The 19,131-nt window shown below is 40.4% G+C and overlaps 1 protein-coding gene across 1 annotated transcript; it reads left to right on the forward strand.

Annotated features, from left to right (window-relative positions):
- Positions 1 to 779: 779 nt before the first annotated feature.
- Positions 780 to 16,986, forward strand: LOC113059700 (ceramide synthase 2-like). Its single transcript, XM_026228236.1, has 11 exons — positions 780 to 1,024; positions 10,334 to 10,507; positions 11,098 to 11,215; positions 12,056 to 12,174; positions 13,234 to 13,291; positions 13,388 to 13,438; positions 14,171 to 14,263; positions 14,549 to 14,677; positions 15,433 to 15,539; positions 15,728 to 15,881; positions 16,529 to 16,986. Exons 2-11 carry the CDS (start codon positions 10,335 to 10,337, stop codon positions 16,676 to 16,678), a joined length of 1,152 nt encoding a protein of 383 aa, XP_026084021.1. The 5' UTR covers positions 780 to 1,024; position 10,334; the 3' UTR covers positions 16,679 to 16,986.
- Positions 16,987 to 19,131: the final 2,145 nt, after the last annotated feature.

The following is a 19,131-nucleotide window of genomic DNA, read 5'->3' on the forward strand; positions in this document are numbered from 1 at the left end:
CATGTTGTGATTTCCATTACAGTAGCATTCCTGTATGTGATGCAGTGCCGTCTAAGAGCTGAAGATCATGGATATCCAGTCTGGTTTTCCAGCCTTGACCCTTACGCACAGAGATTGTTCCAGATTCTCTGAATCTTTGGATGATATTATGCACGGTAGATGATGATAACTTCAAACTCTTTGTAATGTTTCTCTGGGAAACTCCTTTCTGATATTGCTCCACTATTTTTCGCCGCAACATTGGGGGAATTGGTGATCCTCTGCCCATCTTGACTTCTGAGAGACACTGCCACTCTGAGAGGCTCTTTTTACACCCATCATGTTGCTAATTGACCTGATAAGTTGCAAAGTGGTCCTCTGGCTGTTCATTATATGTACATTTAACTTTTCCGGCCTCTTATTGCTACCTGTCCCAACTTTTTTGAAAAGTGCAGCTCTCAGGAAATCCAAAATTAGCCAATATTTGGCATGACATTTCAAAATGTCTCACTTTCAACACTTGATATGTTATCTATACTTTTATTGTGAATAAAATATAAGTTTATGAGATTTGTAAATTAGTCCATTCCTTTTTTACTCACAATTTGTACAGTGTCCCAGCTTTTTTGGAACTGGGTATGTATCTGGCAAAAGATGTTCTCAAACTTTAGAAAGTGTGTCATATGTACAAAACTTTCCAAGAGTCCGGAAGAGAGGGAACTCTCTCTCTCTCTCTCTCTCTCTCTCTCTCTCTCTCGCGTCACGATGTTTAAGTCCCGCCTGTTCCGTTATTCCTCTCTCTCTCTCTCTCTCCCCCCGCTCCCGCGCGCTCATCACCGGAGCCAAGCGGAAGAATAACTTTGAATCCCCCGTGATATCTCTCGATCAGGAAATACCATTCAAACTCGCCATATCTGGGGAGGGGAGATGCGGTTAGTAAACGGTCTGTCCGAGCCGTGAATCCACTAACGGAGCGTTAAACACCAGCGGAGAGAAGCGGGAGACATCCATCATCACGGTCCGCTGTTTCTGACCGACGGCTGAAGTGAGTCTCTCCGCTTTACCGTGCGGGTAACATTATAGCTACCATGTTTGGGTGACACATTTGTATCCAGAGCTGAAGCTGACAAAAAAACTACGTTTGGGCACGTCCTCACTTGTAGAAACAGTATAAAACCAAGTAGTTATAAATAAACCTTTTTAAAATTGCATACATACAGAAAGTTTTCTGTTATAGTCTAAACGTTAGTATTTATAACTATCTTATAACAGTAAAAGACTAATGTCCCTGATTAGACAGTTAAACGTGTATGAGTGTAAACAGACATAGTTAGGGTCAAGATTTCTAAATAAATGACCCCCAAAGTTCACTAAAGTGAAAGAAAGCGCTCATTCAAGCACATGCTGTAAACTGACTATGGGGGATAATGGTGCTAATAAACTCCTTATTTCAAAGGATAGCTCACCACAAAAGCACAATTCTGCCATCATTTAGTCACCAACACGTTGTTTCAAACCTATACTAGTTTCTTTTTCAGCTGTTGAGAACAGAATAAGATATTTTAAGGACTGTTGGTAACCAGATTGTCCACCATAGTAATGGAAGCCAATGGCTGCCGTCAATTGTTTGGTTACCAGCATTCTTCAAAATATCTTATTCTGTGCTCAACAGCTGAAAGTAATTCATACAGGTTTGGTACAACTTTTCGAAACGATGAAAGAATTTTCATTTTGGGGTGAACTGTCCCTTTAAGGGAAATGAGATTTTGTTTTGGCCCCAAAGAGTGTGACTATCAAAACTCTGTTTATTTTGTATTTAATATCGCTGGAGTAACATAATGAAATAGTTAAAGAAGACAGTCTGATTAAAGACTAAATGAATGCTGTATTGAAGCTAAAGGATGTGGGATCAAAGGTCAGAGGGCAAAAGGCCTTGAGGTCTTGAACTATAGTGATACTTGATGTACGGGAAGCAATATGACAAATATGATCACCATATGCAAACACATTTTCATACTTATTCCAAATAACCAGCAAAATATCTCATATCACAGCCCTTTAGGCATTATATATTTCCGAAGAACTGTAACGTATTTAAGTGTACTATACCTCGCGGCTGCACTAATTGTACAGGCGTTTCTCCAGTGTGATTTAATCAGTCAGTATGAGCTCACTTTCACATGATTCTTCACAGCCAATCCATCTCCCTCACTCACGGAAAACATTGCACTGCGCTAAAGGCATTCAGCATCCTCCTCCTCTGTCAGGCTAGCAGTCTTCTGGGGAGATTTTTAGCCGGAGTGTGTCTTTTAAGTGAAGTGTCTTTACTCTTTATTTCAAGAATGCATTTTAAAACCAGAACAAGTCTTCTGTCTCAAAATCAACAGGTGTTTAGAAAAGTCCTGTGATGGTGTTTGCTATTTAGTTTTATTAATGTTTGTGGGAGATAATTCAATAAAAAGGACATTTTACTAACTTAAAGTTAAAATACTGTTTTTAATATAGAGTTTATAAAGTAATTAAGAAGAATAGAGTTGAGTGTGATCCCAGACAGCCAGACAGACATGTGCATGAGTGGATCGTATGATGAACCACAGTTCAAGAGTCCATGTGTTTTCCTTTCGTCAGCCCTTTCTGTCCATCTGCTATGAAACATTACCCAACATTTCCTCTTCATTGTGCCACACACACGTTTGCGCTGAGATTTCATCTTAAATTGGAGCTTTCCCAGAATAGAAAGCCTTAAAGGAGTCCACTTGAGCCATGTGTGTGGAAGATTTGACTAAACCATCAGCTAATGGCCAGCATGACAAACTTCTGCTCTTTGACATAATTAGAGTCAGTCGTGCTCCAGAAGTGACCGATACAAGCAGAGGAAGACCGGTGCTAGCTGTCACACTTTACTCTAGTGAATAATTCATTATTGTTAAACTCCCTTCAATAGTTGGAACTCGTCTTTTAAACTGGATACTAGAGGTTTTCAGCTAAATTTAGAGTGTAAAACAATTCTGAAAATACGTTGACGCAAAAATCTTCCCCATTCACAAGCTCTCAGTATGATAAAGACTTGTGTCTAGGTTATTAATATTAAACCATGCAGTGGAAATCTCCATGCCAGAGCTGTTAAACTTCAGCTCGGAATCATTCAGCTCACATTTTCCATTTAAAAGCATAATATGATCTATAAAACATTTGTAAATGAATTTGCAGTCTGATTTTAATACTCAAATGAACCCGAAAGCAATGCAAAATCCCTCCATCTGCATGATGGGGTGTGCGAGGGCATCTGCTGCTAGATGTTCAGGTGTGTTTAACACGTTTTCCCACATCCAATGATCCGTGAAGCATGTCTCATCAGTTCACTGGTCAAACTTTCCATTCCTCACCCCTGGTTTCATGATTTATTGTTTGAAGTGAATGATTTGTGTGTGCTATCGGCATGATCTCTTCAGAAGGACTGATGGTGTCGGAGTCAGTTAATAAGAGTTCTGTTCAACCTGTGTAGTGTTGTTGTTAATCTAAAGTAGTTAAACTAGGACCACCGTCTCACTGTGTTTTACTCTGAATTTTACACAATTTTAACTCTAAAAAAAAGCAATGAAATGCACACGATTGTGTTTTTTGTTTCCTGCATTCACATGCGGCTGAATGGATGTCAATGGAACAAAAAGTAGTGCGTCTGTCCCTTTACCTTCCTTTATCATTATAAAATTGTATCATAATGTAAATGAGTCAAAACATAGTGATACATTTGAGTATATTAACTTAATTTCTTTACAAAAACAAGACCAATGTAAAAGCAATGCCACGCAGGCCCTCGATGAGTTTTTTAGTCTGCGCCATTATCATGATCTGCGTGAATGATCCAGTTTCCCAAAACGCTGTGACTGACCCAGTATGGCTATTTGCACTTCATTACAAAGCTATATTATCATGAAAAGACCTAAACTAATGTCATATTATTGAAAAATGGAGTTACGTTTTGTTGGTTACACGCAACACTGAAACTATGACGCCATTGATTTTGCAGAAAATAACCTTGACTCGCTTTGTAAAACAAATATCCATTGATAATTAAAATGTTAAATACAAATGTACAGCTAGGAAACATTAGACATGAGATTGGTGTAGTGGTAAAATCTGGTTTGTCTCCTCTGAACTGGAGCTAGATCTCAATGACACAGGATCCTTGCAGACTAGAATAAGACAACAATGATTTAATTGATTGACTCTGCAGGGAAATAAGTGAGCATGATATATTATACAGACACACTGGTGTTGGTTCAGCTGCATAAACAGACATATAATCAGCAGAAATCATCCTGTAACACACCCCAGTGTAATTACACACAACAAACCCATTTACACAAGGCCAGTAATGGACATTTGACTCCCAAATATTAGTTTCTGGCTTGACAAACACTGAGCAGGCTGGACGCGCTGCTGTTGATTAGTTTACTGAGTTCTTGGCTCATCACTGAATGACTTCACATGCATCTCGCTGTCAAACAAACCGCATCAGCATTACTAAACAAAACCTCAGTGCTGGAAGCACCTGGACTCATCCATCACTCGAGTCTCTCAGGGGTTTTGATTCCTCTGGGTGTCTAAAGTGATGTTGATGTGCCACAAATGTAATTATGTAAAAAAGATTTATTTTTCTGTTCTTAAAGGAAATGTTGTGGTGAAAAACTACATTACCCACAATGCTGTATGTCATCAATCAGAGAGTTGTGGCAAGTAAATTGTGCTGAAACACACGGTAAATGAGTCTCGCTACGCTGTTTTGATTTGGCAATAAATTTAAATGTTGTTCTTATATATATGATAAACAACTTTAAATCAATATATTTCTACATCGTTTTTCAGTTTGATTGTGTCATTTGCAATGCCTCTTGGGAGTGTAGTTCTCTCCCTTATAAAAGCTGTGAATTTCCCAGTTCTGCTCCTTTTCATTTTTGTCTGAATTTTTGTCTTAAAATGCAATGTTTGCAATGTTGTGATTCTCCTCATTGCTGGTCAGTTTTGTTCATAGCTTATAATGCTTTAACAAAGACTTATAAAAAAACCCAAGTGGAAAATGTATGGAAAAAAAAGAAGAAGAATCAGAAGCAGACTGATGTTGTGAAGTAAAGTGCTGTAAGGCATTGCTATGTGGTTACTGGGTTGTTCTGAGTATATTCAGAGGATGGTCAGTTCAAGAGCATATTTGACCTTGCGACCTTGTCCGACCCACATCTGGGATTGGAGCGGCTGCATCAGGCATCATTAGTGCTCTGTAAATAGACTATAATGAGTCTTTTAGGGCTGTCAGTTAGAGCTGAATATCTTTGCCCAAACCGGACGGGACGTGACAGGACCTGACCGGTTTGTTGGGGTCCGGGCTTAATTTTTTATATCATTTTACACAGGCTCACATGCTTGCACAGTAAATGGTCGGTCATGTGATGCATTTCGATAAACACGAGAAAGATGCAAAAATGCATGCAGAAGAGGTGAAATGGAGGCTTGCCTCTGGCGATTACGTTTTGGTTGCACCAACAACTAAAGCAAAGTCTGAGGTGTGGTAAAGTTTTGACCATGTGCATAATGAGAATAATGAGCCAGTGGTTTATTTAAAATGGAAAAAAAGTGACATTCTGTTAAAGTACCACAGCAAAACAACAGGGAATTGGTCGCTGATGAAGCATGTTGAGCTCCTGGCAGTGTCCAGAATCAACCTACAATCAAATCATTTGTTACAGCTTCAAAACCCATCCCTGCAAAGGTGAAGCAAACGATGATAGAGAAGTGTGTCAGCTTTTGCTGTAAAGACATTAGGCCTTTTAATATTGTAAATGGCAAGGGATTTGAAGAGATGGCACAAGAACTAATTAATGTTGGGGCTGTCTATGGGAAGGTTCCCATAAACTCAGTAATTCCCCGCCATATGACAAATGCAAAGAGGTGCACTGACATGGCAGAAGAAAAGAGGGAAGCTTTAGTACAGAAACTTAAGACTTTGTTGAAAGATAGCACAGTCGCAATGACCACAGACATGAGGATTATCCGAAAATTAGTTATTTGACAATCACATGCCATTTCATATACTGGCCATTTATCATGAGCTCCATGAAAAGCTGGAAGCATGAGGGGAAAGCTGTTCTAAGCACAGCAGGAACTTGAAACGTCACTGTCAGTCCGGCGCGTAGAGTGATAATACAGGATCTCCACAAGATCACAACATTCCCACAGGACCACGCTGAAGACATAAAAACCTGTACCCTCCACAAAAACATGTAGCCTAATCTTGGTGAGTAAAGGGTTTTCAAATAAATTGTTAAAACGTATAAATGACAAAAGTCAAAATAGCTGTGTGTGTGCACACATTTGAATAATGTCGGGCTGTAAACGGGTTCAGGCTTTTAAAAAGCTATCAATCAAAATGTACTTGTCTGGCTCGGGCTGAAACCTGTCAGGCCTAACTTTTAATGCCCGATTACAGCTCTACTGTCAGTCATACGAGTACAGTGTTTTCCAAGTCTCAAGGTTTTCCTGGTTGGCATGGTCTATTTCAGTTGATCAGAACCAAAACATCTGGCTCAATAATCGTTCTCCATATAAATGGCAGATATTTGATTATATTGTGATAGCAGTGATGTACTGAAATGAATGGGAATGCCATTGCATAGCGTTCTGAACGTATTACGAACCTCATTCACTCTTCTGACGTCTGCTTCCCAGCACTCAACAAACGCTCTACACACTTACTCACAGTCCTGCCAGACACACACACACACACACACACACACACAGTGCACTGATGGGTTGAGCAGAGAATGGCCAGAGTAGAGTCACATGACCAGAGCGGCCAATGAGAGCTCAGTCTGACCCTCACAGGCGTGTGTGACTGTGGTGAAGAGGAATGCTTGCATTAACACAAGTTCTGAAATAAAACAGAGAGAGTTAAACTGAACTTTATCTGATCTTGTTCTCATAGCATGCTTGCAGCACTGATGCATTTGACTGCTAAACCCACACAGCCTTGTTAAAACAAGCATTTTATGATAAACTATGATAAACTCTTTGTTTACGTTTTAATACATATGCATTTTTAAATGTTCTTTATAGTAAAACGTTTAATTTGGGATTATTACTAAGTGTAATTTTGAAAAGTGTAAAAAACAGTCAAGAATTTCAAGTGCACTTAAGTGTTCTTTTATTTCATTACAAGCACAGTGTATAATAAAATCATCAGAATAAACATCAGAAGGTATCTTGTTTCAACCGCCGATGTAAAGATGTAAATACACAGCATTTCCAAGTTCAAGACCAGCGACTTTAATCTACTCTCCTGGCTTGTTTGTTTGTTGAACAAAAATGGCAGATTTGGCAGATTATGATTGGTCAGATCACTTGTCAATCGAGCTCCCAGTCAATTGAGTGCACTTCATTTTAACAAGAGCACTCTCTGTAGCACACTTTTATGTGATGAGTTAAGCACAGTGAATTCAATTTCAGTGTCTGTTCTTGAACAGTTTAGAGATAGTTAAGGGAGAGAGACTAATCTATATATTAGGATGACCATATGAGCCATTTTCCCAGGACACGTCCTTGCCAGGATTTTTATATTGCCTCTATATAGACAGCTTTAGAGATCAGAGCAGACGGCTCCTTATGCATTCCAATCACTCTCTTGATACTTTGGTGTCATACAATGATCGGTGCGCAGCGATGCTTCAAGTTGAATGAACGAACAAACACCTATCATGTACGTGTGTTTGCATTACTTTGATCGTTCTCTGTAGATCTCTCCTTCTCACACGATACGATTGGTTGATTATGTACCATACTTGCATGTTATTGGTCAAACTACTTTGGATGTTTTAGGTGATATAGAAATCCTGGCAAGGACGCATCCTGGGAAAATGGCTCATATGGTCCCCCTAATATATATCTTTATGAACTGCTTTCACAACAGGAAGAACACAAACGCTGCGCCCAAACATTAAAACAGAAGTGGTACCCTGTCACTGATTCAACTTCTGTTTTATAAATCTGTCATCTCTTAAATGTAACTCATGGAAAAGAACAGTTCACCTAAATAAAAAAAAAAAAAAAAAACTTTTTTCAAGCTCATATCACATCCAAGACTCATTCTCTTTATGAACTATGTTGAAGCAGATGTTTCCCCCTCGTCATGTGTGTTAGTCTGAACCAGTGGAGAAGCTTTGTAAACACAATTGTGTTTCCAGGAGATGTACTCTGAATCAGAGAAGACAGTAAATCAGATTTGAGCCGTCCTGATGCTTTCCATCTGATGCTTTTTTTGTGCAATATGCATCTGAAGGTCAAAGTGCATGTCTTAAACGAGTCAGATCAAACATAAGACATGACTGAGAGACTTTCATCAATGTAGCGGAAGAACAGTCTGGAAGAAACTAGCTCTTCTGAGAAATGTGTTTGCCATGCGATGTTTTAGAGTGTGTTTGTCACTGAGATATTTCCCCATTCTGACTATACGTACATTGCACATGTCCCACACTTCTTTGTTGCCAAGTGTGAAATCATTCGTAGAAACTATTGCATTAAGCAATAACTAATGACCAGTGATGTGTTGTTTTAAGCACACTGTAGATGAAGCAGCTTTGTCCTGTCTGAGCAGTCTGTTGCTAGATATGACTCTCCAAACATGCAAAGCTTTCAGAAATGTTTGTGTTTTCAGGAACAATGAATCCTTCCATCTTTTACTGTCCTCCTGTGATTCAATTGATTGCATCAGTGACCACATCCTTCCACTCTTCAGTTCGGTGAAACTAAGGGTGGGCTGTTAGGTTAAGATTCGGGTTTAGCTGTGGAACATCTAAAACACCATGTATTTTCAGCCCTAGATTAGACTGTGTTATCGGGGTCTGATGGTAAAGCTCAGACTAGCTGAATGATTTGAGGACTCATCTATGTCTGGAGTGGAAATGTTGCAAATGAACTTCAAACCACTGAGCTTTAGAACCATTCTTAACCTTTAATATAAGAAATATCCAGAAGCATCATCTTCATTCAAAAGGGCAGGTGGATTTTAAAAGTAAAATATGCTACATGCTTATTGTGAAATCAGGAGCGGTGGCAGAAATACGTTTTTTTAAATTGATTAAAAAAATCATTAGATAATTAGATGATCGATAGATGAATGGAATGTTGGATGGATTGATGGATAGATAGAATAGATAATGGATGGATTAGATGATAGATGAATGGATAGATAGATTAATGAAATAGATGATGGATGGATGGATGGATGGATGGATGGATGGATGGATGGGTAGATTAGATAGATGAAGGATGGATGGATGGATGGATGGATGGATGGGTAGATTAGATAGATGATGGATGGATGGATGGATGGATGGATGGATGGGTAGATTGGATGGATGATGGATGGATGGATGGATGGATGGATGGGTAGATTGGATGGATGATGGATGGATGGATGGATGGATGGATGGATGGATGGGTAGATTAGATAGATGAAGGATGGATGGATGGATGGATGGATGGATGGATGGATGGATGGGTAGATTAGATAGATGATGGATGGATGGATGGATGGATGGATGGATGGGTAGATTGGATGGATGATGGATGGATGGATGGATGGATGGATGGATGGATGGATGGGTAGATTAGATAGATGAAGGATGGATGGATGGATGGATGGATGGATGGATGGATGGATGGATGGATGGGTAGATTAGATAGATGAAGGATGGATGGATGGATGGATGGATGGATGGATGGATGGATGGGTAGATTAGATAGATGATGGATGGATGGATGGATGGATGGATGGGTAGATTAGATAGATGAAGGATGGATGGATGGATGGATGGATGGGTAGATTAGATAGATGAAGGATTGATGGATGGGTAGATTGGATGGATGGATGGATGGGTAGATTGGATGGATGGATGGGTAGATTAGATAGATGAAGGATTGATGGATGGGTAGATTGGATGGATGAAGGATTGATGGATGGGTAGATAGATGATGGATGGATGGATGCATGGGTAGATTAGATAGATGAAGGATTGATGGATGGGTAGATTGGATGGATGGATGGATGGGTAGATTGGATGGATGGATGGATGGATGGGTAGATTAGATAGATGATGGATGGATGGATGGATGGATGGATGGATGGATGGATGGGTAGATTGGATAGATGATGGATGGATGGATGGATGGATGGCTCAAACAGAAGTGTATAGCGCTAACAAGGCAAGCTTCACTTCGCAGGGAAAGCAGGAAATCATGAATATGTTGCTCTGTATCAAACTCTTCTTTCACGTGTGTGAGTGTAACTGTGTGTGTTCTGCAGGATGCTGGAGTGGGTGAGTGAGGTCTTCTGGCAGGAGCGTCTGTGGTTCCCCGAGGGACTGGGATGGGCTGATCTGGAGGACCGTGATGGACAGGTCTATGCGAAGGCACGGGATCTGTGGGTGGCCCTGCCAATCGCCCTCCTGTTTCTAGTGATTCGACAGGTCTTTGAGAGGTGCTTCAAAGCTTCTTCTCAACTGTATGCCCTCCACGCAGAGCTTTCCCTCATGTCTGACCGGTTTATAAATAGATCTTTAGTTCTATTTATACGTGTCCACGTGCTTTTGTCTCTCGCTTTTTAAACTTCAATGTCTTCTCTCCCTTCCTTCATGTTACACTCACGTCCCTCTCTCCCTCTCTTATCCTAAACTGTCTCTTCACATCTTCTCTTGCTTCCTCATTCACCCTGTGAAATTTTAATTACAATAAATGAGAATCAGAATTAAGGAACAAGAGGCAGAATTAGGATCAGTGCACTAAAATACTGGTCTGAACTATAATAAACTGTCTGACTAGACTGTGAGACGCATCTGGATCAGTCTCAAGTCACTGATCATAAATCAGACTGAACAGTCAATGTCAACATATCAATCAACGTCATTTAAAATACATAGTCTCAAAAAAGTGTTTTTAATGTAAAAACGTCTGTTCTGCTCAGCAAAGCTGCATTCATTTAATAACATTTCTTTACTGTCAGTTTTGATCATTTAAAGCACCCTAGCTCAACATCCTTTCTTTCTTCAAACCGTCTGCCTGTATGTTCAGATATATAGCTACGCCGCTAGCCTCTCTGCTGGGCTTGAAGGAAACCGTTCGACGGCGAGTTACACACAACCTCACGCTGGAGTCCTACTACTGCAACACAACTAAACACCCCACACAGGTGCGTACACTGCTGACCGCTCTAACACATGAAGAACACACTGGCCCACACTCAGTGTGGGGAGTTACCCTGTCTAACATGTTATAGTAGTGTAACTATTTCAATTACTTTATTAAAGTAATGTCACTGATTACTTTTTAACGTTTTCAACTGTTAATCGTTTGGAAACATGTAAAGCAGGTCGGGTCAACACTGAATTAAGATTATCATAATTTTAAAGCAAAGTCACCACGAAATCAGAAATAGATAATAATAATAAGAAGAAATTGTTTAATAGCTATTATGCTGTTTATGTAATCAAATATTTGCATATCTATGACAGGAAACAATGGCATCTAACAATGCTTTAAAAAAGAAAATAAAAAACATTTTCTTAAACCTATCAAATTCAGTAGTTATTGAAATATGTGTCCTGAAACATTGCTGTTTCATATTTTAGAGCAGTCACTGCAATTTATGTAAGAAATAGATTAAGTGTGTGTGTGTGTGTGTGTGTGTGTGTGTGTGTGTGTGTGTGTGTGTGTGAAAAAAAAAAAATCAGAAGTAACCCCTTTCGTAACTTTCATACGTAACTCTAATTTAATTACACATTTTTACCAACTGTAACTGAGTACAATTACATTAATTTTGCAATCATATTACTGGGCTGGAAAATTTCCACTAATTTACCGGAAACTTATATAAATATATATATATATATATATATAAATAAAGAGAAATCCCGGAAAGTTTCCAATATTTTTGGAAAGTTTCTGAAATTTATTGGAAATTTTCCACCTTTTTGCAACCCTGTTGGATGTAACTGTTTCCCTCCCAACGCTGCTTGTCTTTGCTCTCCAGGGTTCAGTGGAGAAACTAAGCGAGCAGACGGGATGGACAGAGAGACAGGTCCAGCGCTGGTTCAGGAGGCGCAGGAATCAGGACAGACCCAACCTTCTCAAGAAGTTCTGTGAGGCCAGGTGAGACCAAACACACACAACGACAGACGCATTATTCACAAGCACTCTTTTACCATCGACTTTTTCCTGTGAAATGAGCTTTAGCTGCTGATGTGTGAGATTAAATGATGCTTTATGAAAGCGGTTTCACTAAGTGCAAAATCTGAAGTCAGTTCTGCATGAACTTACTAAATTATTCATATGTCCAGTAAAAGTTTTAGAGGCTTGTTCACATGCAGTTTTTCTCAGTCTTGGTCCTAGAGGACAGCCGCATTGCTCCTTTTTCCAGCTCATGTCTTAAAGTCTAATGCATAGAGATCTGTCACGAGAGACAGCGTGTTTCGTTCAAGCACAGTAACCAAGGAAGATCCCAGAAAGACTAGTAAAACATCACTGATTGGCTGCTCTCAAACCTGCTGCTAGTGACAATACATATAAGACCATTTATTAAAGTGCATTTATATATAGCATTGTTTTTATAGCAGCTTTTAATCATATAATTATGTTTGATTCTAATTCATCAAATAGAAACATTTAAATGTTTGCTGTAATAAAAACTTGTTTTCAAGACACATTGAAACATGCATTCAATAATGAAGACAACAGATTAAGTTATTATAAGTCAAATATAATTAAAATCCAATAACTCTTTTTTTTTTTTTTTAAGAGTTAATGGACACTGTATATAGTGTTATGTGTCATTATTGTTTATGAGCTGTTTTACTGATGTCTTCCTGTGCTTGAAACACTGATTGATCGATTACTTTACGAACACCTTCTGATGTTCATTCATGTTTATTTCATGCTATAACTAATAGCAATGAGCAAGAGATGACTGGACTGTCACAACACATTAAACAGCGCTAGGGCTGCTCCCATCAGGATTTTGTGAAATGTGGTGCATCCCAAATACAGTCAAATATTTTGTGTTTGTTTGTGACTTGGAAAAGCATGTATAGACTTCTTCTGAAAGACCGTCAGATGAAGAAAGATGGTTTTTCTCTCATACAGTAGTTAGGGCATCTGGTTTAACTGGACTTTGGTTAACTCATCAAACCTTGACCCTTTGCTCTTTTGCAGCTGGAGATTTGCCTTTTATCTCCTGGCCTTCATCGGTGGTCTCGTTGCACTAATAGATGTAAGTCCTTTGCAGTTACGGTCAGCTTTAACCCTTTCATTATATTTCCTGTGCTGTTTTGCATAACACATCGGTGCTGTGCGTCTGTTTCTGTAGAAACCCTGGTTGTATGATTTAGAGGAGATGTGGAAAGGCTTCCCCACTCTGGTGAGTTCAGTCTCTGTGAACACATGGCTTCATCTCCAGCAAATACTCTATTAAACGTACAACAATCAGAATTTAATTTAGTACATAAGATCTAGGAATTTCCATAGAAAACTAACTTTAAATAGAGCTGATGTTGCATTGATGTCATAGGACTTTATGCATCATTTCATAATAACATCTATTGCCTTTACTGCTGAATGTACTGATGAACATTTATGCTGAACTAAAATATACCTCAATGACATTTCTATTGAAGCTTGTATGTCATGCATTTAAAAACGTGTAATTAGACATTTTGCAATTGAATAAACATACTACAGTTAAAGTTATAATCAAGTGCATCACGTGTGCTTTAGTATAATTTAAAAGTGTGTTTTCTCTAAAGCACAACAAAGGATCATTAGAACACAGACGGGCTTTAAAGTTTATTATTTTAAAGTGCACTTTTTAAAAGCATGTGTTAAGAAACAGTCTTGAAAGTATTTAGTTGACCTGGTTATTAAAAACAAATCATAAAAGCATGGTTATGTGATATATAGGACATTTGTTAGTTGAGTTTCCAGCACAATATACGAAGCAGTAGTCATTTTGGTCATATGGCCCACTTCTATTCTAGTGATTTGATCTGCATCAAACTGAATTTGCAGTCAAGGAATAACAGTGAAGTCTAATAATAACTAATCAGGTTTGGCTAATTGATCCTACATTATTAAAGGACTGTCTCTCTCTCAGACGCTCCTGCCGTCTCAGTACTGGTACTACATGCTGGAGCTGGGTTTCTACACCTCTCTGCTCTTCAGCGTGGCGTCTGACGTCAAGCGCAAAGTGAGTCAACATCATCATCATCATCATCATCACACTGCAGACCTCGTCTGTGCATCTCAGCGAATCAAGCTCTTATAAACACAAGACGTGGATATTAGTATCCAGAGTCACAGCCCTCAGAGTGATCATGCCATCTCCATAACATCTTGAGTAGCATTATATCTGGAGACATAATAAACGACTGAAGAGCTTTGTGACAGCAGTCATGGAGCTGAGTTTTGTTGTCTTGATGATGAATAGCATTAAACTGAAGAGCTGGTGACGGTCTGTGTGTGTGTCCTGCAGGACTTCAGAGAGCAGGTCATCCATCACGTGGCCACCATCCTGCTGATCAGCTTCTCCTGGTGTGTCAACTACATCCGAGCGGGAACGCTCATCATGTTCATGCACGACTCGGCCGACTATCTGCTGGAGGTGAGGACAACACCCGCACAAACACGGCACACGCAGCTTCAGTCACTCACAATATCAGACAGAATGGGTCAGGTTCAGATGTTATTAAAGATTTGTCCTGGTTCAAAGCCTGTAATCTGTGAATGCTCACAGCTGTGCTCTTCTCAGATTTATTGATTTTTTTTTTCTCCCCTTGAAACTAGATGAATGCTATTATTGTATGCAATGCTAACATATTTTATTTAGCAGGGATGCATTAGGTCCCACAAAAATACTAAATATAATCAGAATTATTTCTTGAGCAGTAAATGATCATATTATTCTGATTTCTGAAGATCATGTGACACTGAAGACTGGAGGAATGATGCTGAAAATACAGCGGAGCATCACAGGAATAAATTACAGTTCAACAGAGATTCACACAGAAAACAGCTGTTTTAAAAGATAATAATATTTCTGTTTTTGACATAGTTTCAGTCAAATAAACACAGCCTTGGGACTTTTTATAAACATCATATTAAAGTACATCCTGGAGTATGTTCTGTAGGAATAGAAAGAGACACATGCTCCCAGTCGTCTGTCTTCAAGTTGTCCGTGTTAAAGATTTGCTAAACTGAATAATGAAAATGGTCACAAACTCCCATATCATCATAATTAGCCCTAGATTAGCCTAGCATAAATCCATCCAGCAGGAATAAATAATATCCTGATCTACAGATGAGGTAAATCTTCAGTCTCTTTCGCTCATATCATCCCTCTCTTTCTCTCTCTCTCAGTCAGCTAAGATGTTTAACTACGCCAGATGGAAGAACGCATGCAACTACATCTTCATCCTGTTCGCTGCGATCTTCATCGTCACACGCCTCATCATCTTCCCTTTCCGGTACACACCCCATCCGTCTCTCTGTGTTTCTGTCCTCACACACACATGCTGTCATCTAATCATACAGTCGAGCTGTGTTTCTCTGGACGAAAGTGTGTGATTATGGTAACACCAGGTGCTAGGTCGTTTGGTTGAGAACAGAGATGTGTAATATATCAGTGTGACGTCTGTGTTTCTGTGTCTCTCAGGATCATGTATTGCACATGGGTGTATCCCGTGACCCTGTACCCCCCGTTCTTCGGATATTACTTCTTTAACGGGCTGCTGATGGTTCTGCTGTGTCTGCACATCTTCTGGGCCGCGCTCATCATACGCTTGGCCTTCCGCTTCTTGAGCAGTAACGTACGTCTGCGTGATTTACTCCGAGTCTTATCTGTTACACCTTATAAGATCCCACTAGATGAAGGAATGGTTCGCCAAAATATGAACTTTTGCTGTAAATGTGCTGACCCTCGAACCATCCCAGATCCGGATGAGTTTGTCTCTTCATCAGGTTTGTAGAAATGTAGCATTGCATCAGTGTCTCATCAATGGATGCTCTGCAGTGAATGGGTGCCGTCAGAATGAGAGTCTGATAAAAACATCACAATAATCCACAGCACTCCAGTCCATCAGTGAACATCTGGAGAAGACAAAACCTGAAACACATCCAGCATTAAGATGTTTTTAACACATAGAGTCTATAATCATAATAACTCTTCCTCCAGTGTGGATTATTGTGATGTTTTTATCAGACTCTCATTCTGACGGCACCCATTCACTGCAGAGCATCCACTGATGAGACACTGATGCAATGCTACATTTCTCCAAACCTGATGAAGAAACAAACTCATCCTGATCTGGGATGACCAGAGGGAGAGCAGAATATCACTAATAAAATAAATAAAAAGTTGTACAGGTTTAGAACGACATGTGGCTTTTGTTTTTGTGGGAACTATCCCTTGATGTCTTTGTGAATATAACTGAAGATGGCGTTCTCTCCTTAACAGTCGTCGGTAGAAGACGAGAGGTCCGATCGAGAGGAGACGGACGAGTCCGAGGAAGAAGAACAGATGAAAAACGGAGAGATAAAGACCAACAGAGCAGCTCAGAACGGCCACGCGACATATAACAACAACCACTCTAAAAAAACTGAGTGACGTCTGGAGAGGACAGAAACCTTCAGAGAGAGTTCATCTGCTGAAGCAGAGCAGAGACGGGTCTACACTACACACACACACACACACACACACACACACACACCGTCATCACACCAGCTGCTGCCTCTGTCCACATCTTTACTGATGCTGTTACTAATCACTTCACTTATTTATAGCACTGTGTCCAAAGAGCTCTTCCCATACGACAGAAGTCAAGCAAGATTTTCATTCACAGATCTGTTGAAACGAGTCTCATATGGACTTCCTAGAGCTGGAAATCCTCTATTTTCAGTGTATGGAAGACAGGAAAAAGAGTCATTCATTTCAGAATTTGTTTCAGAGAAAATGTCAGAATTATGAGATTTAAACAGAATTTCAAGATAGAAACTCACAAAATTCAGACTTTTTTCATTTTCCTCTTTCTCTAAAAGTTTAGATCTTGCAGTGGTGGGTTTTCCCTGCCGTTGAACGTCTCAGGTTACAAATGTAATCATGGTTCCCTGAGTAGGGAACGAGACACTGCATCCTCTAGGGGTCGCTTTTGGGAACACCTCGTCGTGACCTGTGTCTAAAGCATACATTGAAAAAACATCAACTTGTTGGCCAGCTAAAGCCTCTGACGTCACTACTGACGCGACTATAAACAGGCACCGGGAGAACACGTCATTCACTTCTTCGTCTGAAGCTTGCGTCCGAAGCATGGCAGGGAGCTAGAGGACACAGTGTCTCGTTCCCTACTGAGGGAACTATGGTTACATACGTAACCTGAGACAGTTCCCTTTCGAGGGAACTTCGAACTGCGTCCTCTAGGGGGTGCTTTGGGGAACAGTATACCCACACCACCATGCTGAGGGGAGTGCAGGCCAGAATCATGGCGAACACTAAGTACCAACTCTACCATTTCCATGGGAGTTACCCCGGGACGTTTAGACGGCTGTCTGTGACAGTACCCCTTACGGCCAAAGAACCTTGCTTTTTCTACCAAGTCTTGCCTGTCACACAGGGGCTACCGCTAGCTTTCACATAAGCTTGCTGAAGGAGCTGTCTCAGCAGTTCTCCAGTAGTTTAGATGGGTATCCGAGGATACATAGGTGGAGTGGTGCCCAAGATGAACGGGGCTTTTACCAACTCAACCAACTTTACCAGCGCAACCGCGTGAAGCCTTCACCATATAGGATTTTAGAAAGAACGCAGAATACTTGCGTGCGAACTTACCACAGTGTGGATTTCAGAAAGTGTGCAAAGACTTCACGTACACACTTACCATAACATGGATTTTCATATACTGTTCTAAAGAGGGGTTCTCTGTTAGAGCAGCTCATAGATGGAATAGTGCATCTCAAAACAGTATGATTGAGAGTCATCAACTCGATCTATAGAAACAATACTGGAGCGCTCTGGGGAAAAAACAGAGAACTCAGTCTCATATGAGAGGAGAACCCCATCATGTTGAGGGAAGCGATGCTTGAGGCGTATAAACAAATACACACTGTCTGAATGGAGCCCAAGGAACCAAGGTCTAATCATCTCAAGAAAGGGAACGAAGCAGAGCACGTAACCCTTATCGTACAAGATTTCAGAAAGTTTGCAGAGTCTTGTGTGCAACCTTACCACTTGTGGATTTTAGAAAGTGCGCAAAGTGTTCACGTGCACACTGAACACCATGTGGTTTTGAGAAAGTACACAAAGCTTAGTGTGTGCACTTAAAGGTTCCTAAGCATCGCAGAGGCGCTGAATCTCACGGGAAAGGCAAGCTCAATTTTACAAACCTCAGGTGAGGGGAGCATCACGTGAGGCAGCATATACAAGAAGACTTCTGTAACTGCCCCCTTCACTTCCCGCTAGATGCGACAGCACCCCTAAGCGGCAGGAGACCCCTCGGGGTGACCTGGCTGGACATCCATGAGATTCCCTGCAGTGCTGTGCCAGGCCTGATGATCAAGGAGGCTCCCTCAGAAACCTGTGATCTCAGACGCCTAAAACCAGAACATGAAGCCGGTTGGCTGGTGCTGGCGAGTGTTCAGTAAACACTGTAACTGAGCACTGCAAAGGAAACTCAGAGTTTATTAGTAGACACGTAACCACCAGCAATTAAATACACATAAGTGAATACAGAGAGGGTTACATTTACTCACCCACCCTCCTGCACTGGAGCCCTGCTCAAGGGACGCCTCCTTTCAGTCCAGACCATGAGTAAGGTGGTTGCTATGAACACAAACCAACCAAAAACATTATAGGTCCTGGATAGGAGACTGTTATGCGAGAGTTGGTGTTTTTTCAATGTATGCTTCAGACACGGGTCACAATGAAGTGTTCCCCATAGCGCCCCCTAGAGGACGCAGTTCGAAAGGGAAATCTCGATCATGAGGTGATATCCCAGAATCCTGAGAACAAACAGTGGTGAGATCTAAACTTGGATTGTGAGAGAAGTCGGAGTTCTGAGACAATTTAAT

This window comes from Carassius auratus, chromosome 41 (genome assembly GCF_003368295.1).
Source record: "Carassius auratus strain Wakin chromosome 41, ASM336829v1, whole genome shotgun sequence".
Taxonomy (NCBI): Eukaryota; Metazoa; Chordata; class Actinopteri; order Cypriniformes; family Cyprinidae; genus Carassius; species Carassius auratus.